Below are 17232 nucleotides of genomic sequence, written 5' to 3' on the forward strand. Positions count from 1 at the left end.
GCAACTTGATTTACCAAAGTTTCTTTTGTGAAAATAAGAAATAAGAGTGAGGCCTTCAAAATGCCAAAAAAGAGGAAAAAAAGAGGAAAAAATAGAAAGAAATCTGTGCAACACAAGCTACACGAGGGAGACACAGACGACCAGATCTCACCTGCTAACAGCATCATGGAAGATAATGGCAAGCAAGCAGAGGCTAGTGGAGAACAATCAGAGAACTAAATAAATTCAGAAAAGACAACTGTGCGTAGCTGAGTGGAATCAGAGAGGCTATAAGTAAAACAAACAAGAAAATGGAAGAGGCTGAAGAAAGAATCATGAAACCCGAATACAACTTAATGAGGAAGCAGTAACAGAGATGATGAAAAAAATCATCCTAAAGGGACGATCCAGAAGAGAAAACATTAGAATATGTGGCATTAAAGAAGGATTGTAGGAGGAGTCTCCATCAGTAGTGGATTTGCCTGACTCCACTGAGCTACAGGTGGAAAGAGCACACTGCACTGTGGTGCCAAAGCCACCACCAAATGTGGCGCCACGGTCCATAGTTGTAAAGATGGCCAACTTCAGATTGAACGAAACAACACTGAAAGCAGCCTGGCAGAAACATGGATTTGGACAGATTTGAAACAGGATTAACCTAGATCAGCGGTCTCCAACGTTTTTTGCGCCACAGACCGGTTTATGCCCGACAATATTTCCATGAAAAGACCCAGGAAAACCGAGTAAACGATAAAAACGATAACAAAATAACGCTGAAAACCAATAAAAACCCTGAAAACCATACACTTCACACCCGAGCCTCAACTCTCGCGGCCCGGTACCAAACGACTCACGGACCGGTACCGGTCCGAGGCCCGGGGGTTGGGGACCGCTGACCTAGATCATGATTATGCAGCTTGGGTTTTAAGTTGGCGAAGGGAATATGCAGAGGAGACCCACCTAAACTACAAGGAACAAGAGAAATGAAAAAGAATGGGTTTTACAAATGTATTTTCATCATCTCATAATTCTGGATGAAGATGAGGAGTTGCCATCCTTTTATCAAGCATTTTGAAAAAACATTTGCGATAAGAGATAAGGAGGGGTGATTTATTTCAATAAGGGAAAACATTGAGGGGAATTCAATTACGCTGCTAAATGTGTATGCAGCATCTGGTAGCGATATCCATTTCTTCAAGAAAATTGAATTCGAGCATACTGAAAGATCCCCACATTAAAGAGCAGAGCCGCTTTTATTTGGAGACTAATGACAATGGTGACGTGCGCCCGATATTCCATGGGATGAAAAAAGCAGCTCTAAAAGGAAGAATCAGAGTATCAAGAATCAAGTAAACAGCTGCTGGACATGTTTGCGAGGGAAGAAACAAACAAATATAGAGGCATTATTTCTGGCGTATACAATGGGCTTAAAAACAGGGAAATACATTCAACTCTATATATTAACGTAAAGTGGGAAATGGAGGGAGGAAAAATGGACAACATTATGGACATATCGATGGAAATGTAGCGGCTCACAGGAAGTATAGCAAGATATTTTATTACCCCTTACCAAATATCTTGCTGTGAGGGCAATTCACTGGGGAAATACTAAAGCAAATCATAGTCATGTCTTTTGGGATTGTCATGGTATTAAAACCTAGTGGCAGGAAATACACAATGCAATACAACTTTAGGAAGTCATCTGCCTTTGGAGAGTAAAGTTAAATCTTTTGGACTAATGCCTGAAGGATGGCCAAAGAGAGACAAATATCTGTTTATTATTTTGTTGGTGGCAGCCAAGAGAGCCATTACAAAAACTGGCTCTCACAGAAAGCCCAACTCTGAGCATGTGGATGGACATCACAGTAGACATTTACAGGATGGAGAGAATGACAGCAGACGCCAGTTATAAGAGGAACCTGTTTGCTTGATGCTGGAAGAAATGGATGGACTGTCTGATACTACACATTGACCTTGGATTGTACTAGTCTCGAATCAGATTTGGTGTAATAACAATTTCATGTCCATTAATGTTCCTGTTTTTGTTTTAGGGGTTTTTGTTTGGTTTTTTTGTGGGTCATACATGTAAAAAAAAAAAAAACAGGACATTTAAGCTTTTACTTTGTAACTACTGATAAAAATGAAAGTGCACAGTATATTGATTGCTGAATTTCAATAAAAAGTCAGTAACAAACACTCTTCTGTGTTATATTGCACTGTGACAAGTGCTGTATAATGATCAATTTATACAGCACTTTTCTGCTCTTTCTGGGGTGACTGTAGCTCCGGAGGCAGAACAGATCATCTATTAATTTGAACATTGGTGGTTCAATCCCTGGCTGCTCCAGTCATGCCAAATATCCCCTTTCAAGATACTAACCCGAAGTTGATCACTAACACATCCATCGGAATGTAAATGTGTGTGGATGTTAAAAAGAAAAGAAAAAAGTGCTTGTGTGATTGAGGCAAGTTTTATAAAGCACTTTGAGTGAAGAGAAGAAAAGTGCTATATAAGAACCAGTCCATTTCCCATTTCACTCATTTACACACACATTCATACTGCCATTTGTGCACTTACACTATATCCGATCCAGTGGCTGTTTGGCATGAATTATCTTCTCCAGGGCATTTCCACATTTGGACTGGAGGAGCCAAGGCACTGAATATGAGACATTTTAAAAACACTGCTTAACAAAGTTATTAGACCATAAAAAGATATTTATACAATCAAAACAAAAAGCACAAATATTTTAGAAATCTATCAAAAATGAATTTAAATTTAAATTCAAATTTAAAACTAGTATCTGTATTTAGCAGGGAAATATAGATATGAATTCACATGTTTTCTCTGGGGAGTCAAAAATGAATCAAGCTCACGCATGTGGACTATTAGTGTGTGATCTGGAGCTGTTTGTGATCTTTTTTCTTCAGTGTATTATTCTATGTCTTTCATATTTATGCTACAGTTTTCGCAGGTTTTTATCATGGAGAATATATATATATGTGTCTTGCGTTTTCTTTTCTGTGGCATTTTAGTAACTATCTCTCTCTCTGTGCCTCCAACACCTCCAGGGGGGCAGTGGTTCACCTTTCTGCAATAATCTAGTCGGTACCAGAGAAGAAGATGACAGTGGGACCAGCTCACCAAAGGTAGCTTCGCTCTTACAGAACATGTCGTGTCATGCATAGCACGAATTATGTGCAAAACATTTTAGGCTAAAATCCATCCAAAAACTTGACATTGTAATTAGTGCTGACTTTATTGATATGAAATCAGTTTAAATTAATTTAAAGACCTCTAACCGGTGTAACTTGGCAGCACCAGCTGTCACTAGTCAAAGGCATCTTCCTTAGTTTTGGATAGAGCCATGGTGTTGTGACCTCTGGTTGTCACGCGTCCACAGATGGATAGGTCTGACATAGAGGATGGCCTGGAGGAAGGGGACCTCAACGCCGAAGGGGAAAACGAAAGAGACCAGGAAGAGTTCACTATGAACCCCAACCCCCTCAGCCAGCTGGACTTCTACCAAGCCAACCCCTTCGCCCGCTGTCAGTGTGACCGTATGTAACAAATTCAGAGGCTGAGCTACTATTGCTGTCGTGGATTTCAGACTTTGGCACTCTTTTCTCTAATTTACTTTGAAAGAGGTGACACGCATTGCTGAATTGGAGTGGGTATCCGTTCACTTTGCATTGCAGTACTGAAAAGTTAAGAAAAGTTGCATTTCTCGAACATCAACCTGGCCCCCAGACAGTTAAATCTGAATGAATGCTGTGCCAGTGCATCTTTCCAAGCAAATCACTCAAGAGTGTGACTTTGTTTGCTTGGGTAGTTTGGCATCAATTTGAAGAAGTGGTTGATGATTGCAATACCTAATCTTCCTGTTAGAATATGAACATACTCAAGCCCTACGGCTACACTCAAAAGTGATGTAATTGAATTGTTTGAGGGTTAAGTGATTTGGCCTTAAGGTGGTAATTGGAACTGGACATGAACTATGGCAGCCAGAGGACTGGGAATCAGAACTGTTAAAATCCAGCCTCTGGGTTGGTGGAGACTACAGCTTTTTTTCTGTCAGAAGGGACAACTTAATTCATGCACAAGTAGAACTTTTCCCACTAGGACATCGGGCAGCTCTGATCCTGGGGCTGTGTATGTGGTTCAAACTCTGGAGTAGGAGAGGACTAGAGTAGGGGCTCAGAAAATAAACCAACCCAAGCTGGGCATCAAAACTCCTTCAACTCTAGGGACCAGAGGGAGCTAGGCTGTGACATCGTGGGATAAATGATGATTTTTTTATTTGGCAAACTAATCATATATGCTTTTGTTACCTTTACTTTTTGTTGCAGTGGTATTAATAAAGTACAGTGATTTCATTTCTTTTACACATGATTTATAGATGACCTCTTCAATGAAGACCTATTCCTTAAAACAGATTCATCTGGTGAGTTATAATAGACCACTAATCTAAACAGAACTTCACTTGACATAAAGAGGCTCTTGTTCATTTTGTTGTTTTGTTACTCAACTTCAATACTGTTCTTAGCAAAACTTACAAGTATAAACTCTTTAAATATTCTGATTTTCAGATGGCTTTGGTTCTGACCCTTTCAAAGGCAGCGACCCCTTCGCAGCAGATATTTTGTTTCCGTTGACGAATACTGCCACTGGTGAGAGCACAGGAAATGCCGGTGACGAAGCAGACACCAGTCTGTCTTGTGTTGAAAACAAAGCTTCAACGGGAACTCAGTGCTTTGAGTCAGAATTCCCAGATGAAGACAGTGACATAGAGATTAGCTACAGTCGAGAGGACCTGGACACCATTGCTATGGAAGATGATTCTCATGGATTTAAACCCATTCAGAGTTCGTCAGAGGAGCTGGGGCCAGAGCCTATCCGAGGGTGGCGTTCCCAGGGACAGTATTCTGTAGAATCTGACCCTAATGGGTATGAGCTTGATCTTGGTGCTGTCTCCCCGCCCTCCGACATAGAAGAACATAGTCTGGGATCTCTGGCTGGAGAGGCTATTACTCAGTCATCAGCAGGATTAGAGCAAGGTAATTTATATTTTAGTCACACGCCCGGTTATCAGACATGACAGTTTTTCAGTTTTACTTTTTATTACTTTCATTTACAGTATCTCACAAACGTGAGTACACCCCTCACATTTTTGTAAATACTTTGTTATATCTTTTTATGGGACAACATTGAAGATATGGCACTTTGATACAATGTAAAGTAGTCAGTGTACATAACAGTGTAAATTTGCTGTCCCCTCAAAATAACTCAACACACAGCCACAAACTGCTGACAACAAAAGTGAGTACACCCCTAAGTGAAAATGTCCAATTTGTGCCCAATTAGCCATTTCCCTCCCTGGTGTCATGTGACTCGTTAGTGTTACAAGGTCTCAGGTACAAATGGGTAGAAGGTGTGTTGTCGCAAATGTGACCAAATTATTCAGTGGTGCAACTAAAAAAAAATCCTAGGTCTCACTGGTGTGACCAACTTTTCGAGTAAATAAAATAAAATAAAATTCTCAGCAACTCTGAAAATCTCCGTGTGGTCAACAACTGACACACATTATGCGCCTATCGTGGTCTAAACCAATCAGAGATAGTCAGGGGCGGGACCTCTGATTGGCCGTGGTCCTGTAGTTGTCCTTCATTTGTACGTTTGAAAGTGCAGGCAGATAGAGAGAGGTCAGTAGCTCGAATAAAGCGATATCGATTCATTAAATCCTGAATCAACTTTTAAATATTGTGATATCCTAGAACTCAGGAACCACGGAGACCATGTTGACCTCACAGTCACTTCTTTGTTATATTGAACTGGGGCATGCGCCACACACACTGACACCACTCTTCAACAACTGTTGCCCCCTGGTGGACAATTCCTTGTTACAACATAACAAATATAAATGTATTTTGCCAGAAACGCCAGAATCTCAGGTTAAAGCTCACAAAACTATTTCAACAAACAGCAAATGAGAGCAGGAAAACGGATTCTGCACAAAGAAGTAAACACAGAGCCGCCACATCAGAATCAGCTTTCTCTTTCTCGGCTTTCTCACCCGAGGGCACGGGTGAAAGCCGACAGCTCACTGATTCTGATGCGTCCGGTCCGCGCTGTGTTTACGTCTTTTTTGTGTGAGATTCTGAGCTGCAGGTTTTATCTCTCTCCAACCGAAATTCACTGAACCAGCAACAAAAGAAGATCCAAACTACGCTTCACATTTGGAAAAACATCGTCATTTACATTTTTCATTCGCTTATTACCCGCCGGTCTACCGTGGTTTACAGCACTGTCAGCCGCTGTCTTTTTTTTTTTATTGACTTAAATGGCCGCGAACTAGAAAGCCTAATTTTTGCTGTTCAATACTGAATTATTTTTTTTTAATTAAAAATGTTGCAATATTGCAGAATATTTTTAAGTTTATCTGCTATAAAAAGCCAGGCCAGGAAAATCTCCCTCATGTTTTTCTGTGTTTTATCCTCAGTTACTTTGACACAAAGGCTCACACCTCTGATGAAGTCTCACATGTATCAGTACTGATAAATGATCAGAATTAGAATATTTCTGACTGTCTGAGGCTAAATTGGGACCTTGTGAATTGGAATTGAATGGATAATAGAAATCAGTGTTGATACCCAGCCCTAGTGACCAGCCTAGGCCCGACAGAAGTGGATGTAGCTGTGGGTAATGAGAAAAGAACGACTGATAACTTTTTTGTTAAGTTAAGGCCTGATCTGTCTGAAATTCATAGCCAGCTCTGACACGGAGCCATCAACCTCTGAACGCTGAAAAAGCACAGTGTATCCAGAAAAGACATTATATGCTGCAATAAATGCACTGCCCAAGTCTCCCCTCTCTCCATTGCCTTTCAGTGGCAGGCAGCAGCAAACAGGTCATCAGAGGAGGCTGATGTGATGATGAAGTTTTACATTACCTACGGTATTGCCAAAGAGTGCCAAAGCACTTTAAGCACAAGCAGTTTTTCAGTAACTTATCTTGTAGAAATGTCCTCCAAATAAAGAACTTTGTGTTGACAAGATTTTTAGTTAATCATTTACACATTAATAGTGTCTGTACGGACAGCAATTCCAAGACAAACTTATTTGGCTCAGATGGTGTCAACGGTGTGTAGTGGCAACCAGGTGGAGTACAAAGACAAGTCTTGCCTACAGTCAAGCATGGTGGTGGGATGTTTGGGGCTGGATGAGTGCTGCTGGCACTACAGTTAATTGAGGGAACCATCCTTAAATGGAAGGTGGAGGAGTGAAAGGTCTCTAACAACCACCAGATCCATGATGTCATCATGGAGGAGTGGAAGAGGATTCCCGTTAACAGAGTTAAGGCAGTGTTGGAGAATAATGGTGGCCACACAAAATATTGACACTTTGGGCACAGTTTGGACATTTTCACTTAGGGGCATACTCACGTTTGTTGCCAGCAGTTTAGACATTAATGGTTGTATGTTGAGTTATTTTGAGGGGACAGCAAATTTATACTGTTATCCAAGCTGTACACTGACTACTTTACACTTTATCAAAGTGTCATATCATCAGTATTGTTCCATGAAAGGATTATGCTAAAATATTTACAAAAATGTGTCTCACTTTGGTGAGATACTGTGCATGTGCATATACTGATGCTGGGAGTCAGTTTCCTGCTTAAGTGGTGTCTACTTTAATTGCTGACCTAGGAACACATTTCCATTACACAAAAAAGTTTCAGACTGAATTTCTTTTCTAAAACGGCAGCCGTCAGTGCTGCTCCTCAGCCTCCTACGCCTGTGGGATGAATGTGAAAATCCTATGTGGCTTTGAGGTGACGGTAACCAGGATTCAAACTCATCTGAGATTTTTAGTAGATGCACCTATACTATAAATTAGAACATTCTAGATAACGTCCTTTTTGAACTATCACATTTAGACGATTTTCAGAAAACTTGACCTCTGACCTTGACCTTGAGGTCGAGGTCACCGGGATACAAACTTTAGAGAATTTTAGATACCGATGGTTTCAGTTTGAAAATCCTACATCGCCTCGTTCTCGAGTTATTGCATTCACAAACTTGGGTGTCCACAGGGCCCACTCAGAGGCCTTTAGGGGGAAAATATGCCCCCTATTGTTTTACATGTTGCATGTGATGAAAATTTAAATTAGTATCACAAATCTTTTTTCTGTGAAAATGGACTGACAGCATTTCTGGACATTGACTACGTTCGATTTTAGATGTGCAATTTTGAGCAGTATAATTGTCTTTATAAACTTTAAACCTTTGAATATCGTATTATTTCAGACTCTTTAGCCTGTAAGCTTAACGTCTTAAAATTGTGGTCTTGTAACTGCGTCATAATTCTATTCTTAACTACTCACTGTATATTTCTGCTAGGTGAGTGTCTTGGTTTGACTCAAGCTGTTGGCGAACCTGTCCTGTTGGAGCCAGGTTGGACAGGCAACAGAGAGGAAACGTTGCCCTGTGATGTCACTTACAGTCAGCAAACAGAACAGGTTAGGAGCATCAAAGAAGAAATCCAAATCCCTGCTGTTCCACAGAACTCACTAGAGTCCCAGAACATTTTCACTCAGCCTGACTCACATCAGAACAGCCTTGAGTTGAACTATGAACCAACCAGTCAGTCTTCCTTTGACCCGTATGGCTTTAAACTCAGCCCAGAGCATTCTAGTCACACTCTTTTAGACCCTGATGAAGATGAGTTGAGTCCAGAACCTGCTGATGATGATCTGACCTTTGACCCTGAACCCTGCTCTTCTCAACATCAGCTGAACTTTGATGCCTATGGGTTTGACATTACCTCCTCCCAGATGACACGGGACTTTGACCCTTATGGCTTTAAGCTGAGCCCTCAAGAAGAGAACCAGGAAGTATTGGATCCCTGTGGCCATGACAACCAGGATGCAATAGACCGTTGTACCAATGACAACAATGAGCAAAGAAAGCTCTCAAGCTATAATAACCCAGAAATACTGAAACCTCATACCCATGAAAACCAAGAAGTGCTTGAAAATGATAGCCACAATAACCAGGAATTTCTAGATTTGTGTAATAATGGAAACCAAGAAGTGCTGGAACCATCTAGCCTCGAAAACAGGGAGGTGGTTAACCATAAAAACCAAGTCCTGGAACTCTGTAGTCACAACAATCAAGAAGTTGTGGACCTCTGTCGGAATAATAGCAGTGAGCAATTACTTGAACCTTGTGACTGTCATAACCAAGAAGTGCTGGAACCTCACAGCTTTGGCAGTCAGGACGTCCTGGACTTCTCCTATCCTAAAAATCAGGAAGTGTTAGATTTAGATAGCCATGGTAACCAGGAAGTTTTGGATTTTAATAGCAAGGAAAACCAGGGCGTGCTAGTTTCAGGTAGCTACAATAAGCAGGAACTTCAGGAAAATCAGGAGTTACCTGACCAGGAGGGGTTGGACTTGTTGAGTACAGACATTTTGCCTGAAGCAAACAACATCCAGTGCATTCCGGAACCAGAACAGGATGTCAGTTCTGTTAATGACAGCTCAGATAGTGATGTGGCATCCGAAAATATGCTGGGACTGCAGCTCAGTAACCCCAGTGTCTGCACCTCGAATACCACACATACTAGTACTTTAAACATGGCCATCAGTAGCATGTCTGCCAGCCAGGACCTTAATTCGTCTGCTGCCCTGATCCACCACAACCTTTTAGAAGGTGATCTCGGTTCAGTGTTTGGGGCTGGAGGATACATTGGATGTCCTGATGTAGCTGATGACCTAGAGCCATTGCAGAGAAGGCAGACAAACCCAGTACCAGAGCCAGTACGACCAGTTAGGCCTCCTCGACCATCTCTCAGGGTAAGTTGGACGTTATTTTTCTTAACTTATTATAGCATTAAATCGATGGCCAGTTAGTTTGATATATCCTGTGAAATCCTAATTTCAGGTTTACTGTCCTTTATTTATTTTTTGCTTTTATTTGGCCCATGATTGTCGACATTTTGTAGAACTTGGAGATTAAGAATAAATACCCAACATTTAATATTAATATAATTCAAGCTGTCATTAATGTGTTAGGGTTAGGGATTTATTTTTTAAATATGTTATGTGTTAAATTTGAACTTTGAGTTGAAATAATTACAACTGTAAATATTTCTCAAGAGTAGAACCAGGTATTTAGTCATTTTAGCAAAGTTAGAAGTAGAATAGCATCCATTCACATTTTTCTGATCTAATACTTTGTGACTATCTGCTAATACACATCAATGTTTCAGTGTTAATAAGCTGTTTTCCTCATTGTGAGACTGGCCATAATTACTGTATATCTGGCTCCATTTGAACACCTAACTTAATCCTAAGAGACTACATTTACTGGATTGTTGGTATTTATTTGTGAAATAATAAATGAGAATCAGATAAATACATGAAACAAATATTTTTGGATTGATTGATCCAATTTAACTGTCAGACTATGAATTGGCTCCCCAATATTCCATCCAGGTTTTGAACCAATATTTGATCCAAATGTCGCATCATTGTATCCCTAGCTAGAATTATAGTTGTTCTGTTAGTCAGCTATTCCATTAAACTGCTCCAAAGTCCAAAACCTTTCAAACTTCTTACAGCGTTGAGATGAAAAACATTTCTTGTAGGGGTTGGACAATATGCCAAAAGTTTCCATCCAACAGCCAGAAATTGTTGATATATTTATTGTTGGTTTGTGGTGCCATGCATACATGTTTTTCTTTGTACTGAACATTAATTCTGGTTTCTTTGGCTAATGGTTTGCACCACTACTAAAGTGCCTGCTGAACAGCCCTGAACCTATCTTAAAGAAAATATTTTTTCATTTTGTTTGAAGTTCAAATGATTATTTAAAATAACTGTTAAAAGTCAGCGTGCCTCTCGAACTGCTTTGTGCATAGAAAATTATATTTAAAAAAAAAAACATCTACTTAAAAACATCTACTTTCATGTGTTTTAGGCCAAGGACAAGGCCCAGTCCCAGACTCAGGTCATCGATTTAAAGTGATCTCTCACCATGAAACATTCAAGTGAGGTTTACTGTGTCAGCACGGTTCCTGTGATGACAACAAGGCAAGAAGTGAAGATGATAAGGAATAAAGTACGACAAAGGGAAATGCAATGGAGGAAAAATGACTAAAGAGCTCATTCTGGTGTTAATTATCACAGTAAATTAGTTCAGGTTAATCAGAGGAGAAACAATGGAAGGCAAGATGAAAAAACTACCAGGAACCAAATGATAAAAAAGATTTCCTGATTATTATATTAAGAAACATGATTTTATCCAGTTTTTTTATTTACATCTGTCAAGGTTGCACACGACTGTCTGACCTACTATCTTGTCTTTTTATGATTTGATGAACTGAAGAAGGTTTTGACGGACCTGACTGGTCTGAAGTGCAAATAATGTCCATGTTTGTGATGTGACATACAGTAAATATTAGGACATATGTTACAAGACTTCAAATAGATAAACTGTATATAAATGATACAATGTAATCTGCTGTTGTGGTTTTGAGATTATCTATCCAATTAGTAGTTTAGATCTAAGTTGCATATGAGCTGTAGAGAGTTTATAGTCAGATTTACCAATGAACGCATATCCACGCTCACAACAGTGTTTTCACACATCATTTAAGAGGCTCCTTAAAGAGAAGCAGTGGTTCACTGCCATTCTAGGCTGGATTCTTCAGTTTCACCAGTGACAAAGCACGACTGATGGCTGTGGTCAGGTGTGTGCTTTGTTACATGTGTAGCACGCTCAGTAGTAATGCGATGCCACCCATGTTTATAATTGGACTGTAACTGAAAAGATGGCCACTTCATTCTTTGTTCCAATTTCATACTGCACACTAATGCTGAAAATAAAAACTATGCAGGGATTTTGGTTGTGTACTGTTAGTTAGGCAGTTACAGACGTAACTACCTAACTAACAGCGCAGGCTTCCAATTCTTTCTTTTGTTTGGTAGCAACAAATAAAAAAGCAGCAAAGCTGTGTCCACCCAGGAAATGTGGGTGTGGTTTGGTGAGCAATGAAAGTCAGCGACATTGTCTGACTTCAAGTGGCGATGGGCAAAAAGCCCAGGATGAACTTTTCTCATGTTGGAGGCCACTGGAGTGACTGACATTTGTAAATGCACGAGGTCACCTAGGCAACCACAGCCTGGAGCGTCTACTAGTGATCAAAGCGATGCATGAGGGGAGCGCTGGGGTGGGGACACAACACCAAAAGACAGATAGTTACATCTGAGTGGAAGACTATTGCCTTGTACCGTTGTCATCAGTAGTAAGCTCTTGTATTTTTGTCTCTCCCTCGTAATGTAATTAATTTTACTACTGCTGATATTTAAAGACACCAGTACAGAAGTACTGTATGTAACTTTCAGAAAGCAGTTTCTTCTGTCCAGCAGCTTTTTATAGCACTGCCAGTGAAACTTTATGAAATAATTAAGATGTGTTTTCATTTGTGGATGGCGCACACAAAGTCGAGCAGATTTACAGTGGTAAGGCAGATCTGAGCATTTCATTGGTGTAAACATCTTTGCTTAGGAATGGTCTGAAGCGTGGAACCAGGACACAGCGAGGGTAAATGTGGAGTGGGTCTGGCACCGGTGCCGCTGTTACGCTGCCCATCCGGCAGTTTCTTCCACCCAGGTCTGATAAGTTTACTGTGATCAGACTAAAGTAGTCAGAACCAACAGTGACGCCACAGCCAGAGTACAAAGCAGAAATCTGTGAGCTGATCATTTTCTGTAGGTTAATCACTCCCAGAGACCTCTTTGACACTGTTATATCATTTTCAGGTTATAATTAGATATCTAATTATATGTAAAACACTGTTATTCCTTTTGATTGTACCCACACAAGGTCACACGCACAACTGCTTTTTAACAAGTACATGATATTTACTGGTATGGTAGCAGAGCATCAGTGTAACCAGTTCATTAGGCAGTTCAGAAATGGCACATAGCGCTTTATTCCTCTGAGCACCCGAAGCCTGTTCTACTGCAAGCGTCATTTAACCATTTGCACTCACATTCACACAAGCACTTTCTTTACACCTGAGAGCTTTTCTCTAACAGTCACATACACATTGAACTTGGGGTTCAGTGTTTTGCAGACTGGAGGATGAAGTCATCAGTCTTCCTCCTGAGCCAACCTGAAGTACAATTCCAAAAAGTTTTCATGCTGTGTAAAATTTAAATAAAACAGAATTGGCTCATCTTTATTCCTGATAGAACACAGAAAGCATATCAAATGTTTAAACGGAGAAAACATATCATTTTAAGAGAAATATGTAATATTTTAATTTGATGGCAGCAGCACATCTCAGAAACAGGGTCATGCTTCCCACTCTGTAGACTTTGGGAGAGGAATGCTGTCCCATTCTTGTCTCATAGAGATATTTTTCACTTTATGATGCTCCACCAGCTGGTAACAGCAAGGACTCTTCTACTATGAAGGCTTTCCATGAAACACATGCCATCTGGATAGGAGTATATGCTGCTCTAAAACTGCCAACTCCAGAGGCACTGATGCACTGCCACACCATCAGAAACGCAGGTTTTTGAACTGAGCACTGACAGCAAGTCGGATAGTCTAGAAGACGCAGTGTCCATGTTTTCCGATTTCAAATTAAAATTTCTTCACTTTGCTTCAGTCCATTTTAAATGAGCTTTGGTCCAGAGATGGTGGCACTGTGGTGTGTGTGGACAACACAGTGAGCTGTGTTCACAGACAGTGATGTCTGGAAGTGTTCCTAAGCCCACGCACTGATTTCATAACAGGATCGTGTCTGCTTGAGGACCTGAAGATCAGCTGCATCTAATGTTGATTTTCAGCCTGGTCCCTCATGCAGAGATTTCTCCAGATTCTCTGAATCTTCTGAGCTTATGACTTTGGATGATGAGATATTCACAGTCTTTGCAACTATTTGTTGAGGAACATTATTCTGAAATTGCTCTACAATGTTGTTGAAGCACTTTTTTGCAGATCTCTCTCTCAGATGTTCTCTTTTTCCCCCCAGTCCTGTTACTGACCTGTCATCAGTTTGTCTAATTACGTATAAAATGTTTCTTTTTTGTGTCACTTACTTTGTCAGCCTTTTGCCGCCCCATCCCACCTTCTTTGAAACATGCTGCTGCCATCAAATTCAAACTGATTGTTTTTACATGGTAGTACAAATATCATGAGTGTGAGTCTACCTTTACATGGCACACTCAGCAGGCACTGATTGAACCTTTCAGTTCACACAAAGCTTCAGTTCAGCCTACCTCACTCTTTTACCATGATTTCATGACAGCAGCTACACCCATTAAAAGCAAGTATTCCATGACTTTCATATTTGTAGATATGTACATGAACTCGCATTTTCTTTTGATTGTACAATGGTACACATCATATAGCAAAGACATTAAAGTGAAGTCCCACATTCCACCTGCTTCAAACGAGATGCTTCCACTGAATAACTAGAATGGTTCCATTGGAAATGGAAGAAAACACAAGCTGGTTCACGAGTTAACATCAAGGGTCTAATCATTTTAAACAGAACCAGTTAAAGAGCCAGAGCTAATTTAATATAAAAGAGTCAGTGAGACCCCGAAGACCAGCCATCGTCACCTTACCTTATATTCAAAGTTCTTACTTGCAGTTAAAGGATTACTGATGTGTCCCAAAAGTGCATCCTGTTCATCTGGACATTTTCAGTGGGAGAAATGTTTCGTCACTCATCCAGGTGACTTCTTCAGTCTCAGCTGACTGCAGGTTTCCCCAATCTTATATACAGTACATTTGCACAATGACTGAAACTAGCACCACTGAAGGAACAGTGGGCTGGGAGGTCAGTTCCTGGATCATTAATATGCAAATTGTCATGACCACCGATCAATGGCCATGAGTCCCATTCACAGAGAGTTGGGGAATGGCATGCATCGAGACATTATTGACGTGCGTTTTGCAGTTTTCCTATGCATTTTGGTCTTTTGTCCATGGAAACCATGTGGGTGTAGCATAATGTGAGGGTACACACCTTTAAAGGATATTTAGATCTAATGTGTGTTTCTGTATCATTTAGTATCAAGTTATTGGCAAAATCTAAAATTGACAAATCTACTAGCGTGAATCACAACACTTCATATACAAGCACAGTGCTCCATGTATTTGCTTTGTTCAAATGTACAATCATGTGTAAAGAAAACAGAACATTTAGAAGACTTATTTTGTTCATTTGTTGCATTTTGGAACATAATTAGTTACATACACAACACTAAAATAACAGTTTGCACACTGCCAGCCTGTTACACACAGAAACTATGACGTATTGAGCATGGTCTGCTGCAGAAAACTGGATTATCTTTTTCAGACAGCTGGCTAAAACTATACTGTCTCAAGCTAATAGACTGTAAACCTAAGCTGCCCGCTGGAAGCTCAGCTTCAACAGCAGTTTCCTGTCTGACTGCCGCCCCCTGACTCATCCACCAGTGGCTGTACTGAAGGATGAGAGTGCATTGTACCATGATGTGCTTACAGTTAAGCATATTCCATATAAAGTAGTCTCACACATACACAAGCATGCATCATTACAACCAGTAACATGTGATTTAAGATGGTGCTGCATTGTATCTTATGTGATAAAAAGCAGGTTTGCTCAAAATGTCAGACTTTTTGTGGTGTAATAAAATAGCAAATCTGGAGCTCCACAGTGTGCCAGCTGTTAATTTGTTATCCATTCATCTTTGGCCCAGAACCTGCCCTAATTCTTGTGTGGATGTGTGTAGATTTTTGTAGTTATGCATATAAACTTACCTCAAATGTTAGCAAAATAGGCGTGTCACAGCTACCCATGTCAAATAAAAATGAAAGTCAGTTTCTGAGTTTGAAAAATTGAATGATGCAGTCAAAATAATGTCGTCCTCACAATGTGAAAACCTAAAAAGAAGAATATCTGCAAACATGAGGGTATTGTTCTAAAATGCATTTGTGAATAACAGTAGTGATAAATCTGAAGGTGGTAGAAGCTTTACTGACCACTTTGAACAGGTTTCTTCTCCGCCTGGAGAATGGATCTCAGTTCTGATAGTCTCATGGAGATACATATTAATATGGAGTATCTGTCAATAACATCATTTAGCAAGAAACATTTATCAGTAGAGTTTAAGTATCTTAAGTATCTGCAGGTGGAGCCGTCGTCCTGCTTAAACCATGTTTTGTTTTTTACTCTCCCAATAAGCTACGACATCTTTCATTAAAAATTGCTACTTTATTGCTACTAAATTATCCACATGTCAGGAGGAAATCTCAGCAGACTGCCACTCTCCAGGGCTAAAGTGTGTTTTAATCGATTGCCAAGGTAACATCCAAAAAAAGCAAAAATGCATCACTGTACATAGACACATGTAGCGCACACTAAAATGACAAGGTCTGCAATCAGTTTTATTATATACACAGATAGCTGTCCATATCTCTGATTTAAAATATCTATATATTCATTTTACCAGCTGCTTTTATTACCCACACAGGATAAGAATATTACCCAAAGCATTGGCAGAGCTCTTCTACTGTTCAGAGAGGCAGATATCAAGTTCCCTGTGGAGCTTTTCATTCTTTGCAGCGTTGAATGACGTGTTTTCTACGATGTATATGTGTGTGCTCCAAAGCCATGGTCGAAGGACAGCATATTCAGAAGAAATTGTGCGTTTTGTCATGATGCAGCCATGGTTTATTGTGATGATGATTCATTTATGTCTAATGTACAATTTGGTGTCTTAAATGTGTGATGAAAAAACTAAGAAATAAAAGTCATCTGCAAGCCATAATGTGGTCTGCTTTTCCATCTCTATTGTGGAATACAAATACAAATACTGCTACCAATACAAAGCGAGAACGATCAGATGACCCCTGTGAGTCAGCACTTGTGCAATGGTGGGAAAAAGGAACTCCCTTTTTAACAGGAGGAAACCTCCAGAAAGACCGGGCTCTGGGAAGGGCAGTCATGAGCCAGCACCAGTTGTGGGGTAAAGAGGTGCGTAGTGAAAGGATAAGATTGGATTGATAAAGAATTTGGAGAAGATGTTTTATTAATTGTGCTTTGTAAGAAAGAATTGTTTCATGTTTGTAACATTTTTACCTTCAGATATTCATAAATCAAAGACTATGTGTCACAATTATCCTCTTTTTTCCTGTTCTGAGGCAATTCACAGACAATTTCAAAGACAAGGATGGAGCGCTTCTG

General features: G+C 40.1%; 2 protein-coding genes across 2 annotated transcripts in view; one reads left to right on the forward strand and one right to left on the reverse strand.

Moving 5' to 3' along the window:
- Positions 1-16816, forward strand: part of LOC309694168 (uncharacterized protein) — a 33501-nt gene extending 16685 nt beyond the window's left edge. Inside the window, exons 6-11 of the mRNA XM_082514010.1 lie at positions 3052-3129; positions 3384-3540; positions 4380-4424; positions 4570-5037; positions 8379-9835; positions 10962-16816. Of these exons, the coding sequence (XP_082370136.1) occupies positions 3052-3129; positions 3384-3540; positions 4380-4424; positions 4570-5037; positions 8379-9835; positions 10962-11009 (2253 nt within the window). The 3' untranslated portion in view covers positions 11010-16816. The remainder of the gene's footprint in view (positions 1-3051; positions 3130-3383; positions 3541-4379; positions 4425-4569; positions 5038-8378; positions 9836-10961) is intronic.
- LOC309694714 (uncharacterized protein) overlaps positions 1-17232 on the reverse strand; it is a gene marked incomplete at its 3' end in the record, with an annotated part of 515021 nt that overhangs the window by 193741 nt on the left and 304048 nt on the right. The gene's annotated exons all lie outside the window — the stretch shown is intronic.

Source organism: Aulonocara stuartgranti (genome assembly GCF_965226115.1).
Source record: "Aulonocara stuartgranti genome assembly, chromosome: 18".
Classification (NCBI taxonomy): Eukaryota; Metazoa; Chordata; class Actinopteri; order Cichliformes; family Cichlidae; genus Aulonocara; species Aulonocara stuartgranti.